Consider the following 24,225-nt stretch of genomic DNA (forward strand, 5'->3'; position numbering starts at 1 on the left):
AAGTTACAGGAGCTACAGTTTAGGGCGGTTTTTTGCAAGGATGTGGAGTCACAAGGTTGACCAAGATTGGTTACAAAGTTCAATGGTCTTATCAAATGGGGCATGCATAAGGAACAATAGAGCACCTCTCAAAGTTAAGTAGGCTCCCAGGTGCTGATTATTTCTTCCTCTTTTCAGGATCTTCCAGCTACTTCAGGTTTTCTAATTCAGGAATGCCCTCCAGAGGTGTACGTGCGGTTCACGGGGGTTGCCTTGCCGTCCAGGGCAGGGTCAGACCTTCCCAGAAAGGGAGAGGATTTCTATTCTGTTCTGTGGGCCGTCAGCATGCAATTGTACGTTTCGCTCAGGCACGGCTTTGCATTTTGCATTTCAGTCTGCATTCCTGTCCTAGACAACTTCGAGGCTTTGGAGTTAAATTGCTTAAATTAATTTCAGTAGCAAGAAACTTTCCTGGATTCAGTTACCGCCCCACGCTGACTTCTTAGGGAGGTCTATTTCTCAGATTGCTGAGCTGCTCCAGACCCACTGGCGGGTTTCATCTCGAAAACCCGGAAAACAGGCCTGGCAAGCCGTTTGTAGGGAAGCTCAGGCCCCTTCCCTTTCCCGCTCTGGCGGACCCCTCACACCCCAGGCCCCTTCTCCCCCACGCCAGGCCCCTGGTCTTTTGCCCCCTGCCCTCTCCTCACTCCGGCCCCGCCCACCTCGTGCATCCTTTCCCGCCCTCGCCCAGGCCCCGCCCATCCACTTGGCGGTCCCGCCCAGGCCTGACTTAAGTCCTAAGCTGATTGGCACATTCCCGGAAGCGGACGCCGTGGAAGGAAGCTCACACCGAGGTCGGATAGCTCACGCCGCTGCAAGTCAGATTTACTCTGATTTGCCTGCGCTTCCCAGGCCTCTGGTGGTAGTATACCGGGGACGCGGGGCCCCCACAGACCTGGAAATTTCGACCCCTCTTTCTCAACTCAGAACAAATTGAAACGTCCAGGTGAGAGTGCGTGAGCCACTTCCTTTTGAGTTTAAAAGTCGCCCCGAGGCTGGTCCCGTCTCCAGTCTTTCCGTACTGGGGCTGTACAGGCATCTCCTATCGCGGAATTTTCCTGCTGAAAACTTCCTGATCCGTCCTCCTGCCTCTCGGTGTTTAACTTTTTCACCCCCGAGCTGGATTCCCCTCCCCCGGCCCGGGCGCCTCCCACCCTAGCTCTGGTGGGTCGCTGGAGCCCAGCGCCACAGCCCAAGTCGCAGGAAGGCGCGTCGTCTGCCTGGTCCTGGGATCCTGCAGGCCGCACCCCTGCCCGAGACGCCACTGACCCGCACCTCTGCTGCTCCCCAGTTCCAACCCCTGAAAAACGTGTTCTTCCTTGAGGCACCCCTCTTGATTCATCTTTTCCCTGTTTTACCGGAAGGCAGTGTTTAGTGTGAGATGTCCAGGTTTTTGGCTTTTGAAGACAGAATTGGGGAAAAAAGAAAAGAAAAAAACCTACAAATTAAAAAAAAAAAAAAAAACTAGACGGCAAAAGCAGGAATTGATTCAGTCAAGAAAGCACTTAACAAGGTGCAGGTGGACCCGAGGGAGAGTCTCTGGGGCCTCGCTTACAAAGTTCTGGGGATTAAAGTCTTTCGAGGTCCCCATGGGCTATCCCTTTTCTGGATGAAGGACTTTGGCCCTTGCTCAGGTGAATTGGCCCGAGGCCACAGCAGATGGGTGCCCTGTGCGGAAGGGGTGGCCGGTGCTTGGCTGTGGCCAATCCTGGGCACTCTTTCCTTGTGGTGGAAGGCGGAGAGCTGTAGAAAGAGTAGCCTTTGATTCTTTGTTACTCCTGGTGGGAAGTGTAAGGTTAGCCAAGAGAAAGGAGAGTAGACCCAAAGTCAGGCAAGCAAGTTTTACCAACCTGCGGGCTGTCCCATAACAATCACAGGAGGCAGCCCCGAGCTTACAAAACGAGGGGTTTACGTGGGGTGAGGGGCATAAGGGAGTTTCAGGACTGAGAGAATCCATCAGCTTGTAACAGGCACAGAGGTGGTTTGTTACCTTGTGACAGACTTACAACACATCATCCTGTGACTTTTGTGGCGGCAGTTTTTAAAAAAACAGGATTTTTCAGGTATATGTAAAGCAGGAATTTACAAGTATGGAAGCAAACATTTGTTTTCCGTCCTCCCCCTTTGCTTAATTGTAGCACCTGGATAGGAGTTCAGGAATGCAGCTGCGGAGCGATCAGAGTAGGGCTGGTCAGCTGCGCGGAGGGGGTTATCTCTAACAGCAAGATGGGTTTCTTCCTTTCAGTCTAGTTTTGGGAAGTTCGCATTACCTGGCCTTAGATTCACTGCCCCCAGACCCAGGAACCAGGTGCTTCCTTTTTCTTTCTTTCTTTTTGTTTTTATTAGTGATGACAGGATCACAGCTCACTGCAGCGTCAACCTTCTGGGTTCAAGGGATCCTCCCACTTCAGCCTCCAGAGTAGCTTGGATCACAGCCACATGCCACCACACCAAGCTAATTCTTGGGTGCCTGGTAGAGACGGGCTTTCACCATGTTGCCCAGGCTTGTCTCGAACTCTAAAGCTGAAGTGATCCAGCCTCATTGGCCTCCTAAAGTGCTGGGATTACAGGCATGAGCCACCACACCCAGACTGTTTTTTAATTGATAATACCAAAAAGCATTGGCCGGAAGCTTTTGTTCATGCCCGTAATCCCAGCACTTGGAATGTGAGGCAGGCCGACCACCTGAGGTCTGGAGTTCGAGACCAGCCCAACCAACATGATGAAACCTGGTCTCGACCAAAATACAAAAATTAGCTGTGCATATTGGCAGGCACCTGTAATCCCAGGTACTCGGGAGGCTGAGGCAGGAGAATCACTTGAATCCAGAAAGCAGAGATTGCAGTGAGCTGAAATGGTACCACTGGCACTCCAGCTGAGCAACAGAGCAAGGCTCTGTCTCAAAATAAAATAAAATTAAATAACTGTTTCTTAAATAAGCTTTGGTAGGATCTTATGAGCTCACATGATGGTTTTCCAACTATGATATGTGTTCACAATTTGTTCTTTGACCCCACATGTCGTTACATATACATATTTTTTTCCATTTTAAAATTGTTTACCTCTGAAATTTATTGTGTTCAGTTTACCTTAAAACCTGTATGCTTTCTAGTCTATATCATACACTGGAAACCTTTTTTTACTACCTGATAAATGATTTTAGGTTGTTTCATTGTATACTTACTAAACATATCAAGGACCTTTTTTCTTTATGCTAACATCAAAATTTGATTCAAGTAGCCTGTTAGTCCATTTTCTTTTCTCATGTCATGTGATAAAACGGTGAGCTGTGAGCTTCTCAGTAAGCATTGCCCTCAAGTTCCTCTGGTCCCTAGTATTCTCTGCAGATGTTAAAGGAGCTGGATTGACTTGGGAGCTTGTTTCAGCGAGCCCACGTGTTCATGAAGAAAACATTTGCTCAGCTCTCATTGCTGCCATTGCGTCTCCTTTAGTGTTTTAAACACTTATAGCTATGTTTTCACAATTGTGTATATTTTGAAAGTATTCCTGTCATTTTTCTGGGAAAATAATTACATGTTTAAGATTCATGCCATCAGAACCTTAAATGATGTAAGAGACCTTTATTTTGTTCAGGTTTATAAAAGATGATCCTGGAATTTTTTTTGTTCCTTTTTTTGAGACAGAGTGTCACTGTGTCACCCATGCTTGAGTGCAGTGACATGATCTTGGTTCACTGCAACCTCTGCTCCCATGCCCAAGTGATCTACTCCAGTCAGCCTCCCAAATAACTAAGAACACAGATGCACAGCACAACGATTGGCTAATTTTTTGTACTTTTGGTAGAGACAGGGCTTCATCATGTCACCCAGGTTGATCTCAAACTCCTGGGCTCAAGTGATCGACCCACTTCAGCCTCCCAAAGTGCCGGGATTACAGGCATGAGCCACCATGCCTGGACTATCCTGGAGTTTTCTAGAGGAGAAAGACCAACGCAACCTGTTGGCCCTTCCAGGTCATCTCATGGAGATCAGCCACGCCTTTTTCCTACTCACCTCACAGCTTCTCAGGATACCTTGGTGTAATGTCTCCTGCTCTGAACCTCAGTGAGCGCACCTGTAATTCACAAGTGAATAAGACCAGAAAGCTCAGTCAGAGTGACACTGACCCTGGAAATGTTTAGCCAAATAGAGTGTGGCTTTTCCTGTAGGAGACGGTAATGCTCAGGTGTAATTTGAATTTTAAATGGACTCTTCTCTAAAAATGTAAAAAAACATAAGTACCAGAATGGAAAAAAACAGGGGATTAGACTCAAATCACCTTGAACCTCTTCTTGTCTCTGTCCACACCCTCTTCCCCTCCTTATCATCTCATCTCTCGGCTTTCACCCTGCTGCAGGGCTCCGTGTCCCCTGCAGGCCTCTCCCCTGAGCTCTGCAATCCTGTGTCCAGTTGGCTCCTCAGCTCTCTGCTGGGACATCACACAGACATCTCCACCTTCATGTTTTTATCAGTGACTTCCTAAACACTCATACACATTCCCTGCAGTCCTGCATGTCTCAAATGAGGGTGAAATGTTCTTCTGGGGGTTAGCCAAACTTGATAGCATGTATTTTAAATTTGGGAAATAATTCCATTCTTTGTAGGGGTTGTAATTTTTAATGTAAAGAGAAAGTATCGTGTACATGAAAGGAGTGGGAAAATACATCATTTCAAAGATTGTTTTGAGGCATGGGAGAATAATATTTCAAGACCTCATCACTGTGGATCTGCACTCCCAGGACCTCTCTGACCTCACCTCCTGCTGTCCTCACTCCCTCGGCTCCAGCCACACAGGCCGCTTTTCTTTTTCTGGAGCTGAGTTTGCTCCTTTGTCTGGGCCTTCACCTGGGCTATCCCTCTACCTGGGACTCTCTGGCTCCACAGCTGCATGTGACAAGTACAGGGTCCAGCCCCGCAGGGTCTAGTGAGTGTTCTTTTGTGTGTGCAGGATAGATCATAGCAAAGAAATACACAAAACACAGAGATAAGAGAATTCAGCTGGGCCTGGTAGACTGCTACCAAGGGGTGGAGTCCAGCAGTGGCCCAGAATACACTGGTATTTATTGTATACAAGGCAGAGGGGCAGGCCGGAGAGTGACTCATCTGACATGATTGGCAGGGGTCAAGCAAATCACATACTGACAGTACAGGGGGCCATGTGGGTACAGTGAAGGGGGTCACATGGGTACAGTACAGCAGGCCCCTCCCTCTGAGGTAGCCATTTCAAGGAGTGGAGGCACATCAGTATCTTTCTATGCATTTATCAGAGAGATCAAAGGCTTTTAGGATTCCTCTATTCTTCTCATAGCTTCTAAGAATTTACAAGGGAGCATGGGGTGGGAAAGTGGAACATGAAAGTGGACAAGGATGGTCACCATTGGAGCACAGCCCCACTGAGAGGTGTTTAAGCCCCTGTATGTCTGCAGGCCGGCCTGGCTAGTATCAGCCCTTCCTCGAGGGCGGGATAGAGCAGAGTTTACTCTGAACTCCCCAGTGAAAGGGAAACTCCCCCTCATGGTCTGCTAAGCAAAAGGCACCTTTCCAGGGACTGGCTCCTAATCACATCTCACAATGTCCCTTCAGTTCAAAAGTATATTTCAACTGATGATTGTCTATACTATAAGACTAAACATGTTCCTACACAGGCCGGGTATTGTGGCTCACGCCTGTAATCCAAGCACGTTGGAGGCCGAGGCGGGCAGATCACCTGAGGTCGGGAGTTCAAGACCAGCCTGACCAACATGGTGAAACCCCATATTTAAAAAAAAAAAAAGTTCCTACACAGTAATACTAAAGAAAAGGTTAACAATATAGAATAATAATATAAGATTGATTATATAATTATGTGATTGTATCTAAGTCTACTTGGTATCATTGCTATAACCAAGCAATAACTATGTAATCAGTAAATATATTGGGTATCATTGCTATATCTAAATATTCAAGTTATTTATTATGCTGGGACAGATTGTGCCTTCAGTCTTTTTTTGGAGACAGAGTTTCGCTCTTGTTACTCAGGCTGGACTGCAATGGCGCGATCTCGGCTCACCGCAACCTCCGCCTCCTGGGTTCAGGCAATTCTCCTGCCTCAGCCTCCCGAGTAGCTGGGATTACAGGCACGCGCCACCATGCCCAGATAATTTTTTGTATTTTCAGTAGAGACAGGGTTTCACCATGTTGACCAGGATGGTCTCGATCTCTTAACCTCGTGATCCACCCGCCTCGGCCTCCCAAAGTGCTGGGATTACAGGCGTGAGCCACCGCGCCCGGCCTCACCTTCAGTCTCTTACTGTGACACCTGGACAACTTTCTCCCTACAGACAAACAGCCTTCCCTAAGTCCTTCTTCTGACATCACTTTCTTTTTTTTTTTGGAGACGATCTTACTCTGTTGCCAAGTGCCAGGCTGGAGTGCAATGGCGTGATCTCGGCTCACTGCAACCTCTGCCTCCTGGGTTCAGGCAATTCTGCCTCAGCAGCCCGAGTAACTGGGACTATAGGTGCACATCACCACGTCCAGCTAATTTTTTGTATTTTTAGTAGAGATGGGGTTTCACCACATTAGCCAGGATGGTCTTGATCTCTTGACCTCATGATCCACCCACCTCTGCCTCCCAAAGTGATGGGATTACGGGCATGAGCCACTGCACCCGGCCGTAAGACATTTTTGTTTTTGTTTTTTAAGATGGGGTTTCACCATCTTGGCCAGGCAGGTCTCGAACTCCTGACCTCATGATCCACCCACCTTGACCTCCCAAAGTGCTGAGATTACAGGAGTGAGCCACCGCATCCAGCCTGACAAGACATTCTTATCTCTGCATGATCTCTGGTGCAGTGGTCAGCAGAGGACCGTCTTTCTACATGGTGAGGTCTCCCTGGTGTGTGTTTGTCACAGAAAAAAAAGTGAGTGGTTTCTAAATATTAAATAACAGTCTGGCACGGTGGTTCATTATTGCAGTCCCATCTCTTTGGGGGGCTAAGGTGGGCAGATCACTAGGTCAGGAGATTGAGACCATCCTGGCCAAGATGGTGAAATTGCATCTCTACTAAAAATATAAAAAGAAGCTGGACATGGCAGCATGTGCCTGTAATCCCAGCTACTTGGGAGGCTGAGGTGGGAGAATCACTTGAACCCAGGTGGCAGATGTTGCAGTGAGCTGAGAGTCTGCCATTGAACCCCTGCCTGGCAACAGAGCTAGACTCCCTCTCCAAAAAAATAAAAATAAATTTCATATGTTTTTTACGTGCAGGATTGATTTTAAAAGACTCGTGTTACGTGAGGAATCCACCAAGAAAAGCAAAGAAAAGGAGCCCAGGATGCCTCTTCCTCAGGTAAAATGATAGTCCTCAGTGGATTATTCTGTCGTTTTTTTGTTTCTGAAATACCAGGATTGTAGTAGCCGGTCTTCTGTGACTCTGAAGCGTCCTGCCTGGCACGTGTGCTCACACTCACGCATGCCTTTTCTCAGCGCCTCTCATCTCCACTTAAATTCCATCTCCTATAACCCAGCGACGTGAGCTTGGGAAGAGGCTGCACTGGGCATGGTCCTGGGAAGGGCTCACCCCAGACACGGATGGAGACGGGGTGTGGGCCTTGTGCTGTCTGTGATGTTGGGGAGCAGGGAATGTTCAGGGACCACATCTGGATGCACATGAAGGTCTTTGTGGACCAGATCAGAGAAACTATATGATAGTCATACATTAATGTGCACTGGCGGCTGGAGGGGAAAAGGAGACACTTTAGAGGAGCGATTTAGTGTCTGATTTTGCAATGCATTCGAAGCTACACTAGTGAGTCAATATGTCTCTGACTCCTAACTTTTTATTTTAAAACACTGGTTGTCACTCTGGGGTTCAGTCTGAAGTGCAGTGACACAATGCTAGTTTACAACACCCTTGAACTCCTGGGCTCAGGTCATCCCTACATTAGCCTCCCAAGTGCTACGGTATCAGGCGTGTGCCGGCATGTGCCATCATGGCTGCTAATTTTTTTAAATTTTTTATCATGTAGAGATGAGAACTTGCTGTGTTGTCCAGGCTGGAGTGACATGGCAGAATCATAGCTCACTATAACCTTGAACTCCTGGCCCCAAGTGATCCTCCCACCTGAGCCTCCCAAATGGCTGGGATTACAGGTGTGATACAGCCAGCCCAGTGGGACTCTGCACTTCTAATGGCTTGGAATAGAATGGAAAGTAGAGATAGACATCAGTGGTAGAGGTGGCTTTATTTCATCATTGACTTTAAATCATGTAATCAATATGAATATCTAACTGCAGAGGATCCTTTATATCATTTTCAGCACTTTGACCCCATAGAGACTGTTTTTTTTTCCCCCAGGGCTCTGATGTAGCAGGCATTTTAGAAAACAATGATTGTAAGTTTGCTCTGACATAAAACCAGAACTTATTTCATTAGAGAGGATGAAGGCATTTTCTTTTCTTCCCATTATTATGAAATGTATCTTTTGTTTTAAACATCACACAACGTATACGTGTGTTGCATAGTAAAACTCTCGAGAAAGATGCACTAGGCATCCCCTTTCCTTTCCAGCCTTCCACGTGTTCCCATGTCTCAATGGGGAATCAGTGTTAAGAGTTCTGTGGTGAAGGCATGGTGGCTCATGCCTGTAATCCCAGCACTACTGAAGGCTGAGGCGGGCGGATTGTGAGATCAGGAGTTCGAGACAAGCCTGACCAACATGGCAAAACCCTGTCTCTACTGAAAATAACAAAAATCAGCTGGGTGTGGTAGTGCACACCTGTAATCCCAGCTACTTGGGAGGCTGAGGCAGGACAATCATTTGAACCCAGGAGGTGGACGTTGCAATGAGATGAGGTCATGTCACTGTACTCCAGCCTAGGTGACACTGTTATACCTGAGTGAGTTAAGGAATGCACCACACTCTGAGATTGAATTAAGAGTCCTTTATTTTAGCCGGTGACTCAGAGGTGGCTAACGCCCAAAATTCTCTCAGCCCCAAAGAAAGAGTTAAGGAGTTTCTTATACCCTAGTTTGAAAAGGGAGGGGGAACCTAGCTGAAGCAATTTTATATAGAAGCAGAGTAAGCAAACAGTTAAAAGATAAACTAGTACCTGAGAAATAAAACAGTACCAGGTGCAAGGCTAGAGCTGTCATATAAAGACATACAACTTACAGATATGGGGGCTCTGGGTAATGGGCAGCACCTGCATTCCCAGGCTCTAGTGGAACTGCTTAACTCAGCCTCTTACCAGCAAATGCATTCCGGTATGTGCCCGGGGTCATCCTGCCCCAGCTACGTACTGCAGTTACATACTTAATGAGGGGAGTAACTAAAATGAAGAAGCGAACATGAAGCCTGAACAGCTCTTAGGTAAGAAAGAGTCAGTTTAAGCTAACAAAAAGCAGGTTATCGGCCAGGCGCGGTGGCTCACGCCTATAATCCCAGCACTTTGGGAGGCCGAGACGGGTGGATCACGAGGTCAAGAGATCGAGACCATCCTGGTCAACATGGTGAAACCCCGTCTCTACTAAAAATACAAAAAATTAGCTGAGCATGGTGGCGCACGCCTGTAATCCCAGCTACTCGGGAGGCTGAGGCAGGAGAATTGCTTGAACCCAGGAGGCGGAGGTTGCGGTGAGCCGAGATCGCGCCATTGCACTCCAGCCTGGGTAACAAGAGTGAAACTCCGTCTCAAAAAAAAAAAAAAAAAAAAAAAAAAAAACAGAAGTGTTCTGTGGCAAATCAGTGTAATCTTACAGAAATGTATTCATACTTTGATGATTGGATTTGTTTTGCATATTTTTTGAGACAGGGTCTCACCCTGTTACCATCCTGGGCACAATGCAGCCTCTGCCTCTCAGGACCAAATGAGTCTCATGCTTGAGCCAACTGAGTAGCTGCAGTAAGACCCGTGCTACACACCTAGCTAATTGTTGTATTATTAGTAGAGATGGGGTTTCATCATGTTGGCCAGGCTGGTCTTCAACTCTTGGCCTCAAGTGATCCTCACACCTGGGCCTCCCAAAGTGCTGGAATTTTAGATATGGGCCCCAGGCCCGGCCTGATGAATATTTTGTTATCATGTTTTATCCTGAAACTTTTGAAAATGTCCGTGTTTCCAAGGTAGGAAACAAGATAGCTTGTTCTTTTAAATCCTCCTCGGAGTGTTCTCTGAATAAAGACACGTGAATCCTTGATAATTTTGTTTTGTTTCTTTCCTTTCTTTTTTTGAGGAGTTTCATTTTTTTCACCCAGGCTGGACTGCAGTGGTGCTCTTTCAGCCCACTCCAACCTCTCCCTCCCAGGTTCCAGTTTTTTTCTGCTTCTGTCTGCCAGGGAACTGGGATTACAGGCATGCATTTCCATGTTCACTTAATTTTGTACTTTTAGTAGAGAAAATGTTTTACCACGTTGGCCAGGCTGGTTTCAAACTCCGGACCTCAGGTGATTCACCTGCCTCTGCCTCTCAAAGTGCTAAGATTACAGGCATAAGCCACTGCACCTGGCTTGTGTTTTGTTGGTTTTTTTTCACAGAGTCTCTGTATTGCCCAGGCTGAAGTTCAGTGACATCACTGGGGCTCACTGTAACCTCCACCTTCCAGATATAAGCAATTCTCATGCCTCAGCCTCTCAAGTAGCTGGGATTACAGGCGTTTGCCATCATGCATAACTAGTTATGTATTTCTAGGAAAGATGGGGCTTAACCATGTTGCCCAGGCTGGTCTCAAGCTCCTGAATCTGTGTGATCTCCTTGACAGTTTTTTGCCGTTACCGGGAATAACACACTGGCTATGAGTGTGGTGAAATTCATTGCAAAGTTGGGCTACTCAAGAACTAATTGCTGCTTCTTGGATTTGCCGTTTCATCTTTTAGATGTGGGAAGATTTCATCCCTACCCCTAGCTGCAGTGGTGCTCTCTCTGCCTGAAAACATGAGAAATTTGCCACTCAGTTAAGCAAAGCTTACTACTGTGATCTTACTACCATGTTCTTTATGTATTCAGTGAAAAAGAAAGACCTTTTTATTTATATTTTTTATTCCTTGAGAGTCTGTAAATTTCATTAATTGTGGACATGTATATGTAAAATGAATTTCAATACTTTGCCCAGCATTATTTTCCTGTATTTTGAGAGCTATTTTGTATTATTTAGTTTACTCTGTTGGGGGAAGCAGCAGTGGAGGAAGGGTTTACGGTGTGCCTACATAAACTGGCTATAAGTAACATATAACATAAACTGGCTGTAAGTACTGCGGAAGGCCTCGGAGGCCTCTGGGGAGGAAGGCCTCGGAGGCCTCTGGGGAGGAAGGCCTCTGTATGCCAGCATGGTCCCAGGAGCACAGTGACCTAAGCTCCGATATTCTAAACATAGTGCCAAGGACATAACACTCCCTTGAAGCACTAGAATGTAGCCAGACATGAAGGCTCCTCGCTAAGCCCACTCCTACCAGCTGCATTGTCTATTGACAAACATTGGCTTTTAGCTCTTGAGAAACTCACGTAAACCACCACTGCCATCGATTTTATGGTTGATGCACAGCCTCCCTTCACCAGTTCACCCTGCCACCTGCACTATAGATAAAGGTGCCTTCACTGCCTCCAGTACGAGTGATGACCCCTGGTCCCACTTTCATTTTTTTTTTTTTTTTTTAAGATGGGGTTTCACCATGTTGGACAGGATGGTCTCCATCTTCTGACCTCGTGATTTGCCCACCTCAGCCTCCCAAAGTGCTGGGATTACAGGAATGAGCCACCACCCCTGGCCCCACTTTCATTCTTAATCTGTCTTTTTTTCATTCCTTTGTCACCACTGAACTCTGGGTACCCATGGATGAGGTGTGGGGTCTGGCTCCCTACTAGTTCTTTATTTTTGCCTTTAAGTTTTGTTCATATTATCCATTTTTTTAAAGAGTAAAACAAAGGCCAGGCGCGGTGGCTCACGCCTGTAATCCCAGCACTTTGGGAGGCCGAGGCAGGTGGATCACGAGGTCGAGATCGAGACCATCCTGGTCAACATGGTGAAATCCCGTCTCTACTAAAAATACAAAAAATGATCTGGGCATGGTGGCGCGTGCCTGTAGTCCCAGCTACTCAGGAGGCTGAGGCAGGAGAATTGCCTGAACCCAGGAGGCGGAGGTTGCGGTGAGCCGAGATCACGCCATTGCACTCCAGCCTGGGTAACAAGAGTGAAACTCCATCTCAAAAAAAAAAAAAAAAAAGTAAAACAAATGTTTCTTCACATGCTTTTTTTTTTTTTTTTGAGACAAAATTTCACTCTTGTTGCCCAGGCTGGAGTGGAATGGCACCATCTTGGCTCCCTGCAACCACCGCCTCCCGGGTTCTAGCACTTCTTCTGCCTCAGCCTTCCGAGTAGCTGGGATTGCCGGGACATGCCACCATGCCCAGCAAAGTTTTGTATTTTTAGTAAAGATGGGGTTTCATCATCTTGGCCAAGTTGTTCATGAACTCCTAACCTCAGGTATCTACCCGCCTCGGCCTCCCAAAGTGCTGAGATTATACAAGTGAGCCATCTTGCCTGGGCCTATGCTCTCTATTTGCATTTTCTTGTTTTATTTTACTTTGTAAACTTTGCCTAGTCAGTGATTATGACATCCTATTGTATTTAAACCTAATTATATACATATATATATATATATATTTTTTTTTTTTTTTTTGAGACGGAGTTTCACTCTTGTTACCCAGGCTGGAGTGCAATGGCGCATTCTCGGCTCACCGCAACCTCCGCCTCCTGGGTTCAGGCAATTCTCCTGCCTCAGCCTCCTGAGTAGCTGGGATCACAGGCACGCGCCACTATGCCCAGCTAAATTTTTGTATTTTTAGTAGTGACGGGGTTTCACCATGTTGACCAGGACGGTCTCGATCTCTTGACCTCCTGATCCACCCGCCTCGGCCTCCCAAAGCGCTGGGATTACAGGCGTGAGCCACCGCGCCCGACCAATTTTATTATTAAAAATTTGATGGCAGCTGGGTACAGTGACTCACACCTGTAATCTTAACACTTTGACAGGCCAAAGCAGGGTGATTACCTTATGTCAGGAGTTCAAGGCCAGCCTGGTCAACATGGTGGAACCCTGTTTTTACTGAAAGTACAAAAAATTAGGTGGGATTGGTGGCAAGCAGTTGTAATCCCTGTTAAGAAACTGAAGCAAAAGAATTGCTCCGACCTGAAAGACAGAGGTTGTAGTCCAGCCTGGGTGACAAGAGTGAAACTTCATCTCAAAAATAAAAATAAAAATAAATTTGGATTATATTTAATTTTAATTTTTGTGTATCTCTCAGGTATTTCAGTTAATTAATTTTAAAGATTCCGGTAATGTATGTCAGAGCAAATTCATGCGAAGTCAGCAAACATCTCCATATTTTGCTTTTCAAAATACTTTTGGTTTCCCTTAGACAGAACACACTTTATTGAAATTTCACGCCGGGCGCGGTGGCTCACGCCTGTAATCCCAGCACTTTGGGAGGCCGAGGCGGGTGGATCACGAGGTCAAGAGATCGAGACCATCCTGGTCAACATGGTGAAACCCCGTCACTACTAAAAATACAAAAAATTAGCTGGGCATGGTGGCGCGTGCCTGTAATCCCAGCTACTCAGGAGGCTGAGACAGGAGAATTGCCTGAACCCAGGAGGCGGAGGTTGCGGTGAGCCGAGATCGCGCCATTGCACTCCAGCCTGGGTGCCAAGAGCGAAACTCTGCCTCAAAAAAAAAAACAAAAAAAATTCACTCTTTTCCCTTTAATGGCTCTTAATGTTTACAATTATAAAATGTTTCTTTGTTTTTCATTGCCCCATTTTATCTGAGACAGGTATAGCAATCTTGGTATCAACAGTTACTTCAGTATGAATTGGACATGTCAATCTTTGATGATGTGTTTCAGTAGTTTGTTTGACTGTAAAGTAGTGTTAGGTATATTCATACTAGTATGCAATAGAGTTATAGGACTTTGTCTTGCAAAACTGAAACTCTTGTACCCACTAGGAGCTAATTTTTCCATCCAGAACATTCAATCCTGCAGAGCCTAACTGCAGATGTAGTGGTGACCAATTCCCTCAACTTCTGTTTAACTGAGAAAGACCTAATTTTAAAATATTTTTCTCAAGTATAGCATTTTTATTTGCAGGTGCATTTTTTTGGAGCTTTGACTGTTCCATCCTACTCACTTGTAGACTCTGATGTTTCTACTGAGAAATTTCTTAATATTACAGCAACACCATCTTGGGTGACAGCTCTTCTTTTGGCTATTAGAATTTTCTTTATCTCAGAATTTTGATAATTTTATTATGATGTTGTTTGTTATAGGTCTCTTGGTTTATCCTAGTTGGGTATTTTTAAGATGTTGAATTTGTTTCTTTTGCCTTCTGAAATTACAAAATTTTGAGCATCATGTCTTCCAGTAGGCTTTTCTGTTCCTTTCTGACTCTCTTTCTCTTCTGGATTTCTGGAATTTTTTTTTTTTTTTAGACGGAATTTTGCTCTGTCGCCGAGGCTAGAGTGCAATGATGCAGTCTAGGCTGACTTCAACCTCTGCCTCCTGGGTTGGAGTGATTCTCTTACCTCAGCCTCCCAAGTAGCTGAAATTACAGGTGCACACCACCACACCTGGCTAATTGTTGTATGTTTAATACAGAAGGAATTTTACCATGTTGGCCAGGTCATTCTTGAACTCCTGACCTCAGGTGATTTTCCCCCACCTTGGCCTTTCAAAGTGTTAGAATTACAGGTGAGAGCCACCCTGCCTAGCCTGGGACTTTCATAAGGTGTAGGGTGTTGTCCTTAATGGCATCCTGTTAGTCTGTTTAGACTCCCTTTATTTTGATTCATTCTTTATTGTTGTTGTTTTTTTTCCTCTTCACTAATTTTTGGTTGTTGTTGTTGAGATGGAGCTTTGCTCTTGATACCCAGGCTGCAGTGCGGTGGCGCGATCTCAGCTCACTGCAACCTCCGCCTTTCCAGTTCAACTGATTCTCCTGCCTCAGCCTCCTGAGTAGCTGGGACTACAGCTGTGCGCCACCACGCCCAGCTAATTTTTGTATTTTTAGTAGAGTTCGGGTTTCACCATGTTGGCCAGGCTGGTCTCTTGATACTTTGATCTTGTGATCTGCTCGCCATCATAAGTGCTGGTATTATAGGCGTGAGCCACCATGTCTGGCCAAGCCCATGATTTGTGTATAAACACATCATTTGCGTGTGCTCTCCTCTCTCTCTCTCTCTCTCTGTTTCTCTCTCTCATATGTATTTGTATGTATGTGTCTGTGTATATCTATTTCATTTTTATTTATTTAGTTTTTTGAGAAAGAGTCTCATTCTGTTACCCAGGCTAGAGTGCAGTGGCATGAAACCTCTGCCTTCAGAGTTCAAGCAATTCTTCTGCTTCAGCTTCCCAAACAGCTAGGATTACAAGGGCTTTCTCCAACCACACCCAACTAATTTTTAAATTTTTAGTAAATACTAGGTTTCCCCAGATTACCTAGGTTTGTCTCAAACTCCTGACTTCAAGTAATCCACTCCCCTCTGTCTCCCAATGTGATGGAATTACAGGTGTGAGCCACTATACCTGGCCTTACTTATATACATATATATAGAGAGAGAGTCAGCGTCTAACTCTAGAGCCCAAGCTGGAGTGCAGTGGTATATATAATCTTGGCTCATGGTGAAATTCGCCTCTGGGGCTCAAGCAAATCTCTTCCCTCACCCTGCCAAGTAGCTGGGACAAGAGGTGTGTGCCACCACACCCAGTTAATTTTTCTGTATCTTTGGTAGAGACTGGGTTCTACCATGTTGCCCTGGGTGGTCTTGAACTCCTGAGCTCGGGTGATCCACCCGCCTCAGCCTCGCAAAGTGCTAGGTGTCCAGGGGTGAGACTCTGCACTCAGCAGATATTTTTTGTATTGTCCATAAAACAGACTTCCACAGTGGCTTAGAAGATTTTTAAATCTATCATGGACGAGTATACTAAAAAGCAACTATACAGCAGAAATGTCCAAAGATACCTTAACGTGGATTTGTCAGAACACAGTCTGATATCATAACAATACTTATTTTCTTTTTTTCTTGTTTCATGTGAAGGTGATAACTCAGTCCTCCATAATGTTTTGTTGAAATGTGTTTTTCATTTTAGGGACGCTTGACTTTCAAGGATGTGTCTATAGAATTCTCTTTGGCAGAGTGGAAATGCCTGACCCCTGCGCAGAGGGCTTTATGCAGGGAAGTGATGTTGGAGAACTACAGGAACCTGGAGTCTGTGGGTGAGGAAAATGTCCCTCCAGACACAAGGAATCTGCCCTTGTCTATCTTGGCACTTCCTGATTTGTATTCTCTGTTGCGATTTTGCCCATGTATGCTTTTGACGTACATGTCATTGATTTCTGCAGACCCTCCTATGAAGCATGGATAGCTTCTTAGGGACTCTCGTATGGAGTGGCTATACATAAAAACAGAAAATTCATGAACACTTTGACTAATACAGTTGAACATCATCCTGCTCTAGGCAGAGATGCCCCTGGAAGCCCTGAGCAGAATTGTCTGCATGGTCCAGGATAAGAGATGGAAAGCATGACACTGACTGACAAGTGTTTCCAGCCGTGGTTCTGGGGTTTGTTTTGTTGTTTGCTTTTTGTTTTTGAGACAGTGTCTCCCTCTGTTGCCCAGGCTGGAGTACACTGTTGTGATTTCAGCTCATTGCATCCTCCACCTCCTGGGTTCAAGGAATTCTCGTACCTCAGCCTCTCAACCTTATTAGAATTACAGGCACATGCCACCATACCTGGCTAATGTTCTTATTTTTATCAGAGATAAGGTATCACCATGATGGCCACGCTTGTCTCAAACTCCCGGTCTCAAGTACTCTGCCAGCTTCAGCCTCTGGCCAAGTGTTGGGATTACAGATGTGAGCCGTCATGCCCGGCCTTTCATTCTGAATTTTGAGGAGAATCACAGAAGCGTCTCACTGGCACTGTGACTGTTCTTCGCATAAACTAAAGATTATCTACTCTAAGCAGCAGTCACTGCTGTAGAAATTCCTCCTAGGGACGACGTCATTCAGGCTCACTGCCTCATATATATAAGGCTCTTGGCTGAACTCTTTTTTTATGCTGACATGGAATTTTGCTCTTGTTGCCCAGGCTGGAGTGCAGTGGTGAAATCTCTACTCACTGCAATCTCCGCCTTTTTGGTTCAGGCGATTCTCCTGCCTCAACCTCCCAAGTAGCTGAGATTTACAGGCACTTACCACCACATCTGGCTAATTTTTGTATTTTTAGTAGAGATGGGTGTTCTTAAACTTTCAAGATTACATTTGGGACGTTTAAAATAACTACTGTTCTTTGTGTAATATTTGCACATTTCCATATTGACCATTACCATTTGTACCTAATTGGAAACCTACTGGTCTTTATGTTTTTCAGATAGCTTTTTAAAATCCATGTTGAAGTTCTCACCAGCAGGGCAAGGGAGTACAAGAGAAGGGTTCCACACAGGGACATTGGAAAAATATACAAGTCATCACATTGGAGATTCTTGCTTCCCAGAAGTTGAGAAAGATATTCATGAGTTTGAGTTTCAGAGTCAAGAAGTCAAAGGAAATGGCCATGAAGCACTCATGACAGAACCCAAGGAGGTGACTGGTGGTACACAGCAATATGAGGAAAGGTGTGCTGGCAGGAAGCCTATTGGAGATCAGCTTGGATTAAACTTTCATTCGCATCTGCCTGAACTGCACATATTTCAGACTGAAGGAAACATTGATAATCAAGTAGAGAAGTCCGTCAGTGATGCTTCCTCAGTTTCCACAGCCCAAAGAATTTCTCGTGGGCTTGAAACCTATGTTTCTAATAAGCATGAGAATAACGTCCTCCATTCTTCATCATCCACACAAAAACAGGAAGTACACAGAGAAAAACCTTTCCATTGTACTGAGTGTGGCAAAGCCTTTCATAATAGTTATCTCTTAAGGAGACATCAAATAACCCATTCAGGAGAGAAACAAAACAAATGTGATGTATGTGGCAAGGGCTTTCATAAGAAGCACAACCTTGTACGTCACCATAGAGTTCACACTGGAGAGAAACCTTACAAGTGTCATGAGCGTGGCAATACCTGTCAGAAGTCGTCCCTGCAGTGCCATCATAGACCTCATACTGCAGATAAACCTTACACATGTAACGAATGTGGTGAAGGTTTTAGTAGAAAAGCACGCCTTTCACATCATCAGACCCTTCATACTGGAGAGAAACCTTACAAATGCAAGGTTTATGACAAGGTTTTCTGGAGTCATTCATATCTTCCAGAGCATCAGAGAATTCACACTGGAGAGAAACCTTACAAGTGTAATGAGTGTGGCAAAACCTTCAGCCGGAAGTCATCCTTGCAATCCCATCATAAAATTCACACTGGAAAGAAACCTTACACATGTAATGAATGTGACAAGGTTCTTAATAAACAAGCACTCCTTTCACGTCACTGTAGACTTCATACTGAAGAGAAACCTTATATATGTGAAGATTGTGACAAAGTTTTTAGTTGCAGATCACACCTTGAAAGACATAATAGAATTCATACTGGAGAGAAACCTTATACATGTAATGAATGTGGCAAGGGTTTTAATCGAAAGTTACAGCTTGCATATCATCTTAGACGTCACACTGGAGAGAAACCTTACAAGTGTAATGAGTGTAGCAGGACCTTCAGTCAGTCATCATCCCTTTTAGTTCATCGTAGAATTCATACAGGAGAGAAACCTTACAAGTGCAATGAGTGCGGCAAGGCCTTCAGTCAGATGTCATCTTTTACGTACCATCGTAGTCTTCATACAGGAGAGAAAGCTTACAAGTGTAATGAGTGTGGCAGGACCTTCAGTCAATCATCATCCCTTTTACTTCATCGTAGAATTCATACAGGAGAGAAACCTTACAAGTGTAATGAGTGCAGCAAGACCTTCAGTCAGTCATCATCCCTTTTAGTTCATCGTAGACTTCATACTGGAGAGAAACCTTACAAGTGTCATGAGCGTGGCAAGTCCTGTCAGAAGTCGTCCCTGCAATGCCATCATAGACCTCATACTGTAGATAAACCTTACACATGTAATGAATGTGGTGAAGGTTTTAGTAGAAAAGCACGCCTTTCACATCATCAGACCCTTCATACTGAAGAGAAACCTTACAAATGCAAAGTTTATGACAAGGTTTTCTGGAGTCATTCATACCTTCCAGAGCATCAGAGAATTCACACTGGAGAAAAACCTTACAAGTGTAATGAGTGTGGCAGGACCTTCAGTCAATCATCATCCCTTTTAGTTCATGGTAGACTTCATACAGGAGAGAAACCTTACAAGTGTAATGAGTGTGGCAGGACCTTCCGTCATTCATCATCCCTTTTATTTCATCGTAGATTTCATACTGGAGAGAAACCTTACAAGTGTAATGAGTGTGGCAAGACCTTCAGTCAGTCATCATCCCTTTTAGTTCATCGTAGAATTCATACAGGAGAGAAACCTTACAAGTGTAATGAGTGTGGCAAGACCTTCCGTCACTCATCATCCCTTTTAGTTCATCGTAGACTTCATACAGGAGAGAAACCTTACAAGTGTAATGAGTGTGGCAAGACCTTCCGTCAGTTATCATCCCTTTTATTTCATCGTAGACTTCATACTGGAGAGAAACCTTACAAGTGTAATGAGTGTGGCAAGACCTTCCGTCATTCATCATCCCTTTTAGTTCATCGTAGACTTCATACAGGAGAGAAACCTTACAACTGTAATGAGTGTGGCAAGACCTTCCGTCAGTTATCATCCCTTTTATTTCATCATAGATTTCATACTGGAGAGAAACCTTACAAGTGTAATGAATGTGGCAAGACCTTTAGTCAGTTATCATCCCTTTTAGTTCATCGTAGAATTCATACAGGAGAGAAACCTTACAAGTGTAATGAGTGCGGCAAGACCTTCAGTCAGTCATCATCCCTTTTAGTTCATCATAGACTTCATACTGGAGAGAAACCTTACAAGTGTCATGAGCGTGGCAAGACCTGTCAGAAGTTGTCCCTGCAGTGCCATCATAGACCTCATACTGCAGATAAACCTTACACATGTAATGAATGTGGTGAAAGTTTTAGTAGAAAAGCACGCCTTTCACATCATCAGACTCTTCATACTGAAGAGAAACCTTACAAATGCAAAGTTTATGATAAGGTTTTCTGGAGTCATTCATACCTTCCAGAGCATCAGAGAATTCACACTGGAGAGAAACCTTACAAGTGTAATGAGTGTGGCAGGACCTTCAGTCAATCATCATCCCTTTTAGTTCATCGTAGACTTCATACAGGAGAGAAACCTTACAAGTGTAATGAGTGTGGCAGGACCTTCAGTCAGTCATCATCCCTTTTAGTTCATTGTAGAATTCATACAGGAGAGAAACCTTACAAGTGTAATGAGTGTGGCAAGACCTTCCGTCATTCATCATCCCTTTTAGTTCATCATAGACTTCATACTGGAGAGAAACCTTACAAGTGTAATGAGTGTGGCAAGACCTTCCGTCAGTTATCATCCCTTTTATTTCATCGTAGACTTCATACTGGAGAGAAACCTTACAAGTGTAATGAGTGTGGCAAGACCTTCCGTCATTCATCATCCCTTTTATTTCATTCTAGACTTCATACTGGAGAGAAACCTTACAAGTGTAATGAGTGTGGCAGGACCTTCCGTCAGTCATCATCCCTTTTACTTCATTGTAGAATTCATACAGGTGAGAAACCTTACAAGTGTAATGAGTGTGGCAAGACCTTCAGTCACATGTCATCCCTTTCAGTTCATCGTAGACTTCATACTGGAGAGAAACCTTACGAGTGTCATGAGCATGGCAAGACCTGTCAGAAGTCGTCCCTGCAATGCCATCATAGACTTCATACTGTAGATAAACCTTACACATGTAATGAATGTGGTGAAGGTTTTAGTAGAAAAGCACGCCTTTCACATCATCAGACCCTTCATACTGGAGAGAAACCTTACAAATGCAAGGTTTATGACAAGGTTTTCTGGAGTCATTCATACCTTCCAGCGCATCAGAGAATTCACACTGGAGAGAAACCTTACAAGTGTAATGAGTGTAGCAAGACCTTCAGTCAGTCATCATCCCTTTTAGTTCATCGTAGAATTCATACAGGAGAGAAACCTTACAAGTGTAATGAGTGTGGCAAGACCTTCCGTCATTCATCATCCCTTTTAGTTCATCGTAGACTTCATACAGGAGAGAAACCTTACAAGTGTAATGAGTGTGGCAAGACCTTCCGTCAGCTATCATCCCTTTTATTTCATAGTAGACTTCATACAGGAGAGAAACCTTACAAGTGTAATGAGTGTGGCAGGACCTTCAGTCAGTCATCATCCCTTTTAGTTCATCGTAGACTTCATACAGGAGAGAAACCTTACAAGTGCAATGAGTGCGGCAAGGCCTTCAGTCAGATGTCATCTTTTACATACCATCGTAGTCTTCATACAGGAGAGAAACCTTACAAGTGTAATGGGTGTTGCAAGACCTTCATTAGAAAGGCATCCCTTACAAAGCATCGTAGACTTCATACTGCAGAAAAACTTTAGAAATGTAATGAGTGTGGCAAGACCTTCAGTCAGATGTCATCTCTTGTAGTCCATTGTAAACTTCATACTGGAGAGAAACCTTAGAAGTGTAATGAGCCGGGCGCGGTGGCTCAAGCCTGTAGTCCCAGCACTTTGGGAGGCCGAGGCGGGTGGATCACGAGGTCAAGAGATCGAGACCATCCTGGTCAACATGGTGAAACCCCGTCTCTACTAATACAAAAAAAATTAGCTGGGCATGGTGGTGCGTGCCTGTAATCCCAGCTATTCAGGAGGCTGAGGCAGGAGAATCACCTGAACCCAGGAGGCGGAGGTTGCAGTGAGCCGAGATCGCACCATTGCACTCCAGCCTGGGTAACGAGCGAAACTCCGTCTCAAAAAAAAAAAAAAAAAAAGAAGAAGTGTATTGAGTGTAGCAAGATTTTTACTCGAAATTCAGCCCTTGTAATTCATAAGGCAATTCATTCTGGAGATAAACTGACAAGTGTAATGAATGTGGCAAGGTTTGTGATTAACAAACACACCTTGCACAACATTAGAGAGTTCATGCTGGAGAGAAACCTTACAAATGTAATGAGTGTGGCAAAGCCTTTAGTGCAGTCAATACTTATCCACCATCAAGCAATCCATGGTATAGGGAAACAATGTAATGATTCTCACAATGTTTTCAGTAGTTAAAACCATTGCAAATTATTAGAGAATCCATAATAAAGAGACATCTTACAAGTGTAATAAATGCGACAAGTTGTTCCATCATTGTTTATACCTGGCAGTTCATCAGGAAACTCATACTGGAAAGAAACTTACCAATGTCATGATTGTGGCAAGATCTTCAGTCAAGCTCCATCTTATGCAAAACACAGGAGAATTGTTACAGGAGGGAAACCTCACTAGTGTGATGATTGTGGCAAAGCCTGTACTTCATGTTCACACCACATTAGACATCAGAAAATCCACACTGGGCAGAAATCTTACAAATGTCATAGTGTGGCAGGGTCTTCAGTCCAAAGTGACTCCTTGCAGAACATCAGAATGTTCATTTTTGATATAATTGTTCCAAATGCAATGAGTATAGCAAACCATTAAGCATTAATTGACATTGGAGTAAATTCAGCACTGACTTGAGTTTGATTTGACTTAACATTGAGTTCAAGCATTAATTGACATAAAAAGTGTTTATGTTAAAAAAGAATGGGCTGGGCACAGTGACTAACACCTGAAATCCCAGCACTTTGAGAGGCCAAGGCAGATAGATCACTTGAGGTCAGCAGTTAATGCAGCCTTTTTCTTTTTTTTTTTTTGTGATGAAATCTCTCGTCACCCAGGCTGGAGTGCAATGGTGTGGTCTTGTCTCATTGCAATCTGTTATCTTGCAGTTAAGCAATTCTTGTGCCTCGGCCTCTTGAATAGCTGGAATTACAGATCCATGCCACTATGCCATGCTAATTTTTGTATTTATTTATTTTTTATTGCATTTTAGGTTTTAGGGTACATGTGAAGAACATGCAAGATTGTTGCATAGGTGTATACGTGGCAAATTTTTGTATTTTTATATATTTTTTCTTGAGATGGTGTCTTGCTCTGTTGCCAGACTGAAGTGCAGTGGTATGGTGTCAGCTAACTGCAACCTCTGCCTCCTGGCTTCAAGCGATTCTTGTACATCAGCCTTGTGAGTAGCTGAGACTACAGGTGCGGACCAGAACCCCCAGCTAGTTTTTGTATTTTTAGTAGGGACATGGTTTCACTGTGTTGGCCAGGATTGTCTCAATACTTGACCTCATGATCCTCCCGCCTCAGCTTCTTAAAGTGCTGGAATCACCAGAGCAAGCCCCCCAACTTAGCTTGTTTCTTATTCCTGTAAACAAAAAGTAGGCTGGTGCGGGGCTAACACCTGTAATTACAAGATTTTGGAAAGCCAAGGCCGGTGGATCACCTGAGTTCTAGATGAGCCTGTCCAATATGGTGAAACTCCATCTCTACTAAAAATACAAAAATTTGTTAGGTGTTTTGGCAAGGACCTCTGATCTTAACTATTCAAGAGACTGAGGCAAAAAAAAATCACTTGAGCCTGGGAGGTGAAGGTTGCAAGGAGCCAAGATTGTGCCACTGTGTTTTTGCCTGGGTCACAGTGTGAGACCCTGTTTATTAAAAAAAAAAAAAAAGCCCAGTGCGGTGGCTCACGCCTGCAATTCCAGCACTTTGGGAGGCTGAAGCGGGTGGTTTGCTTGAGGTCAGAAGTTCTAGACCAGCCTGGTCATGGTGGCTCATGCCTGTAATCCCAGCACTTTGGGAGGCTGAGGCAGGCAAATCATGAGGTCAGGAGATCGAGACCATTCTGGCTAACGGTGAAATCCTGTGTCTCCTAAAAAAAGTACAAAAAATTAGGCATAGTCACATGACCTGTGGTCCCAGCTACTTGGGAGGCCGACAGGAGGATAAGGTTGGAGTGAGCTAATACTACGCCACTGCTCTACAGCTTAGGCAACACAGCGAGTACTTCTATCTAAAATACTTAGTTCCATATAATCTTTCTATATAGTCATATAAATATTGTAGTCTATGTAATCATATAGGTATTGTAGTCGGAGCTGTACCGAC

At 44.6% G+C, this 24,225-nt stretch overlaps 1 protein-coding gene across 2 annotated transcripts; it reads left to right on the plus strand.

Annotated features, from left to right (window-relative positions):
• Nucleotides 1-818: 818 nt before the first annotated feature.
• Nucleotides 819-22,378, plus strand: LOC135276710 (zinc finger protein 845-like). 2 transcript variants are annotated; one of them, XM_064380905.1, is made up of 4 exons: nt 819-985; nt 7,288-7,369; nt 16,162-16,288; nt 17,447-22,378. In XM_064380905.1, exons 2-4 carry the CDS (start codon nt 7,355-7,357, stop codon nt 21,628-21,630), a joined length of 4,326 nt encoding a protein of 1,441 aa, XP_064236975.1. In that variant the 5' UTR covers nt 819-985; nt 7,288-7,354; the 3' UTR covers nt 21,631-22,378. The 2 variants fall into 2 exon arrangements, with proteins under 2 accessions (XP_064236975.1, XP_064236974.1); XM_064380904.1 differs by lacking the exon at nt 819-985 and having other exon boundaries at nt 7,026-7,369.
• The last annotated feature ends 1,847 nt before the right edge of the window (nt 22,379-24,225 follow it).

Source organism: Aotus nancymaae, unplaced genomic scaffold (assembly GCF_030222135.1).
Source record: "Aotus nancymaae isolate 86718 unplaced genomic scaffold, 86718_ANA_hifiasm-v0.15.2.pri h1tg000028l, whole genome shotgun sequence".
Taxonomy (NCBI): domain Eukaryota; kingdom Metazoa; phylum Chordata; class Mammalia; order Primates; family Aotidae; genus Aotus; species Aotus nancymaae.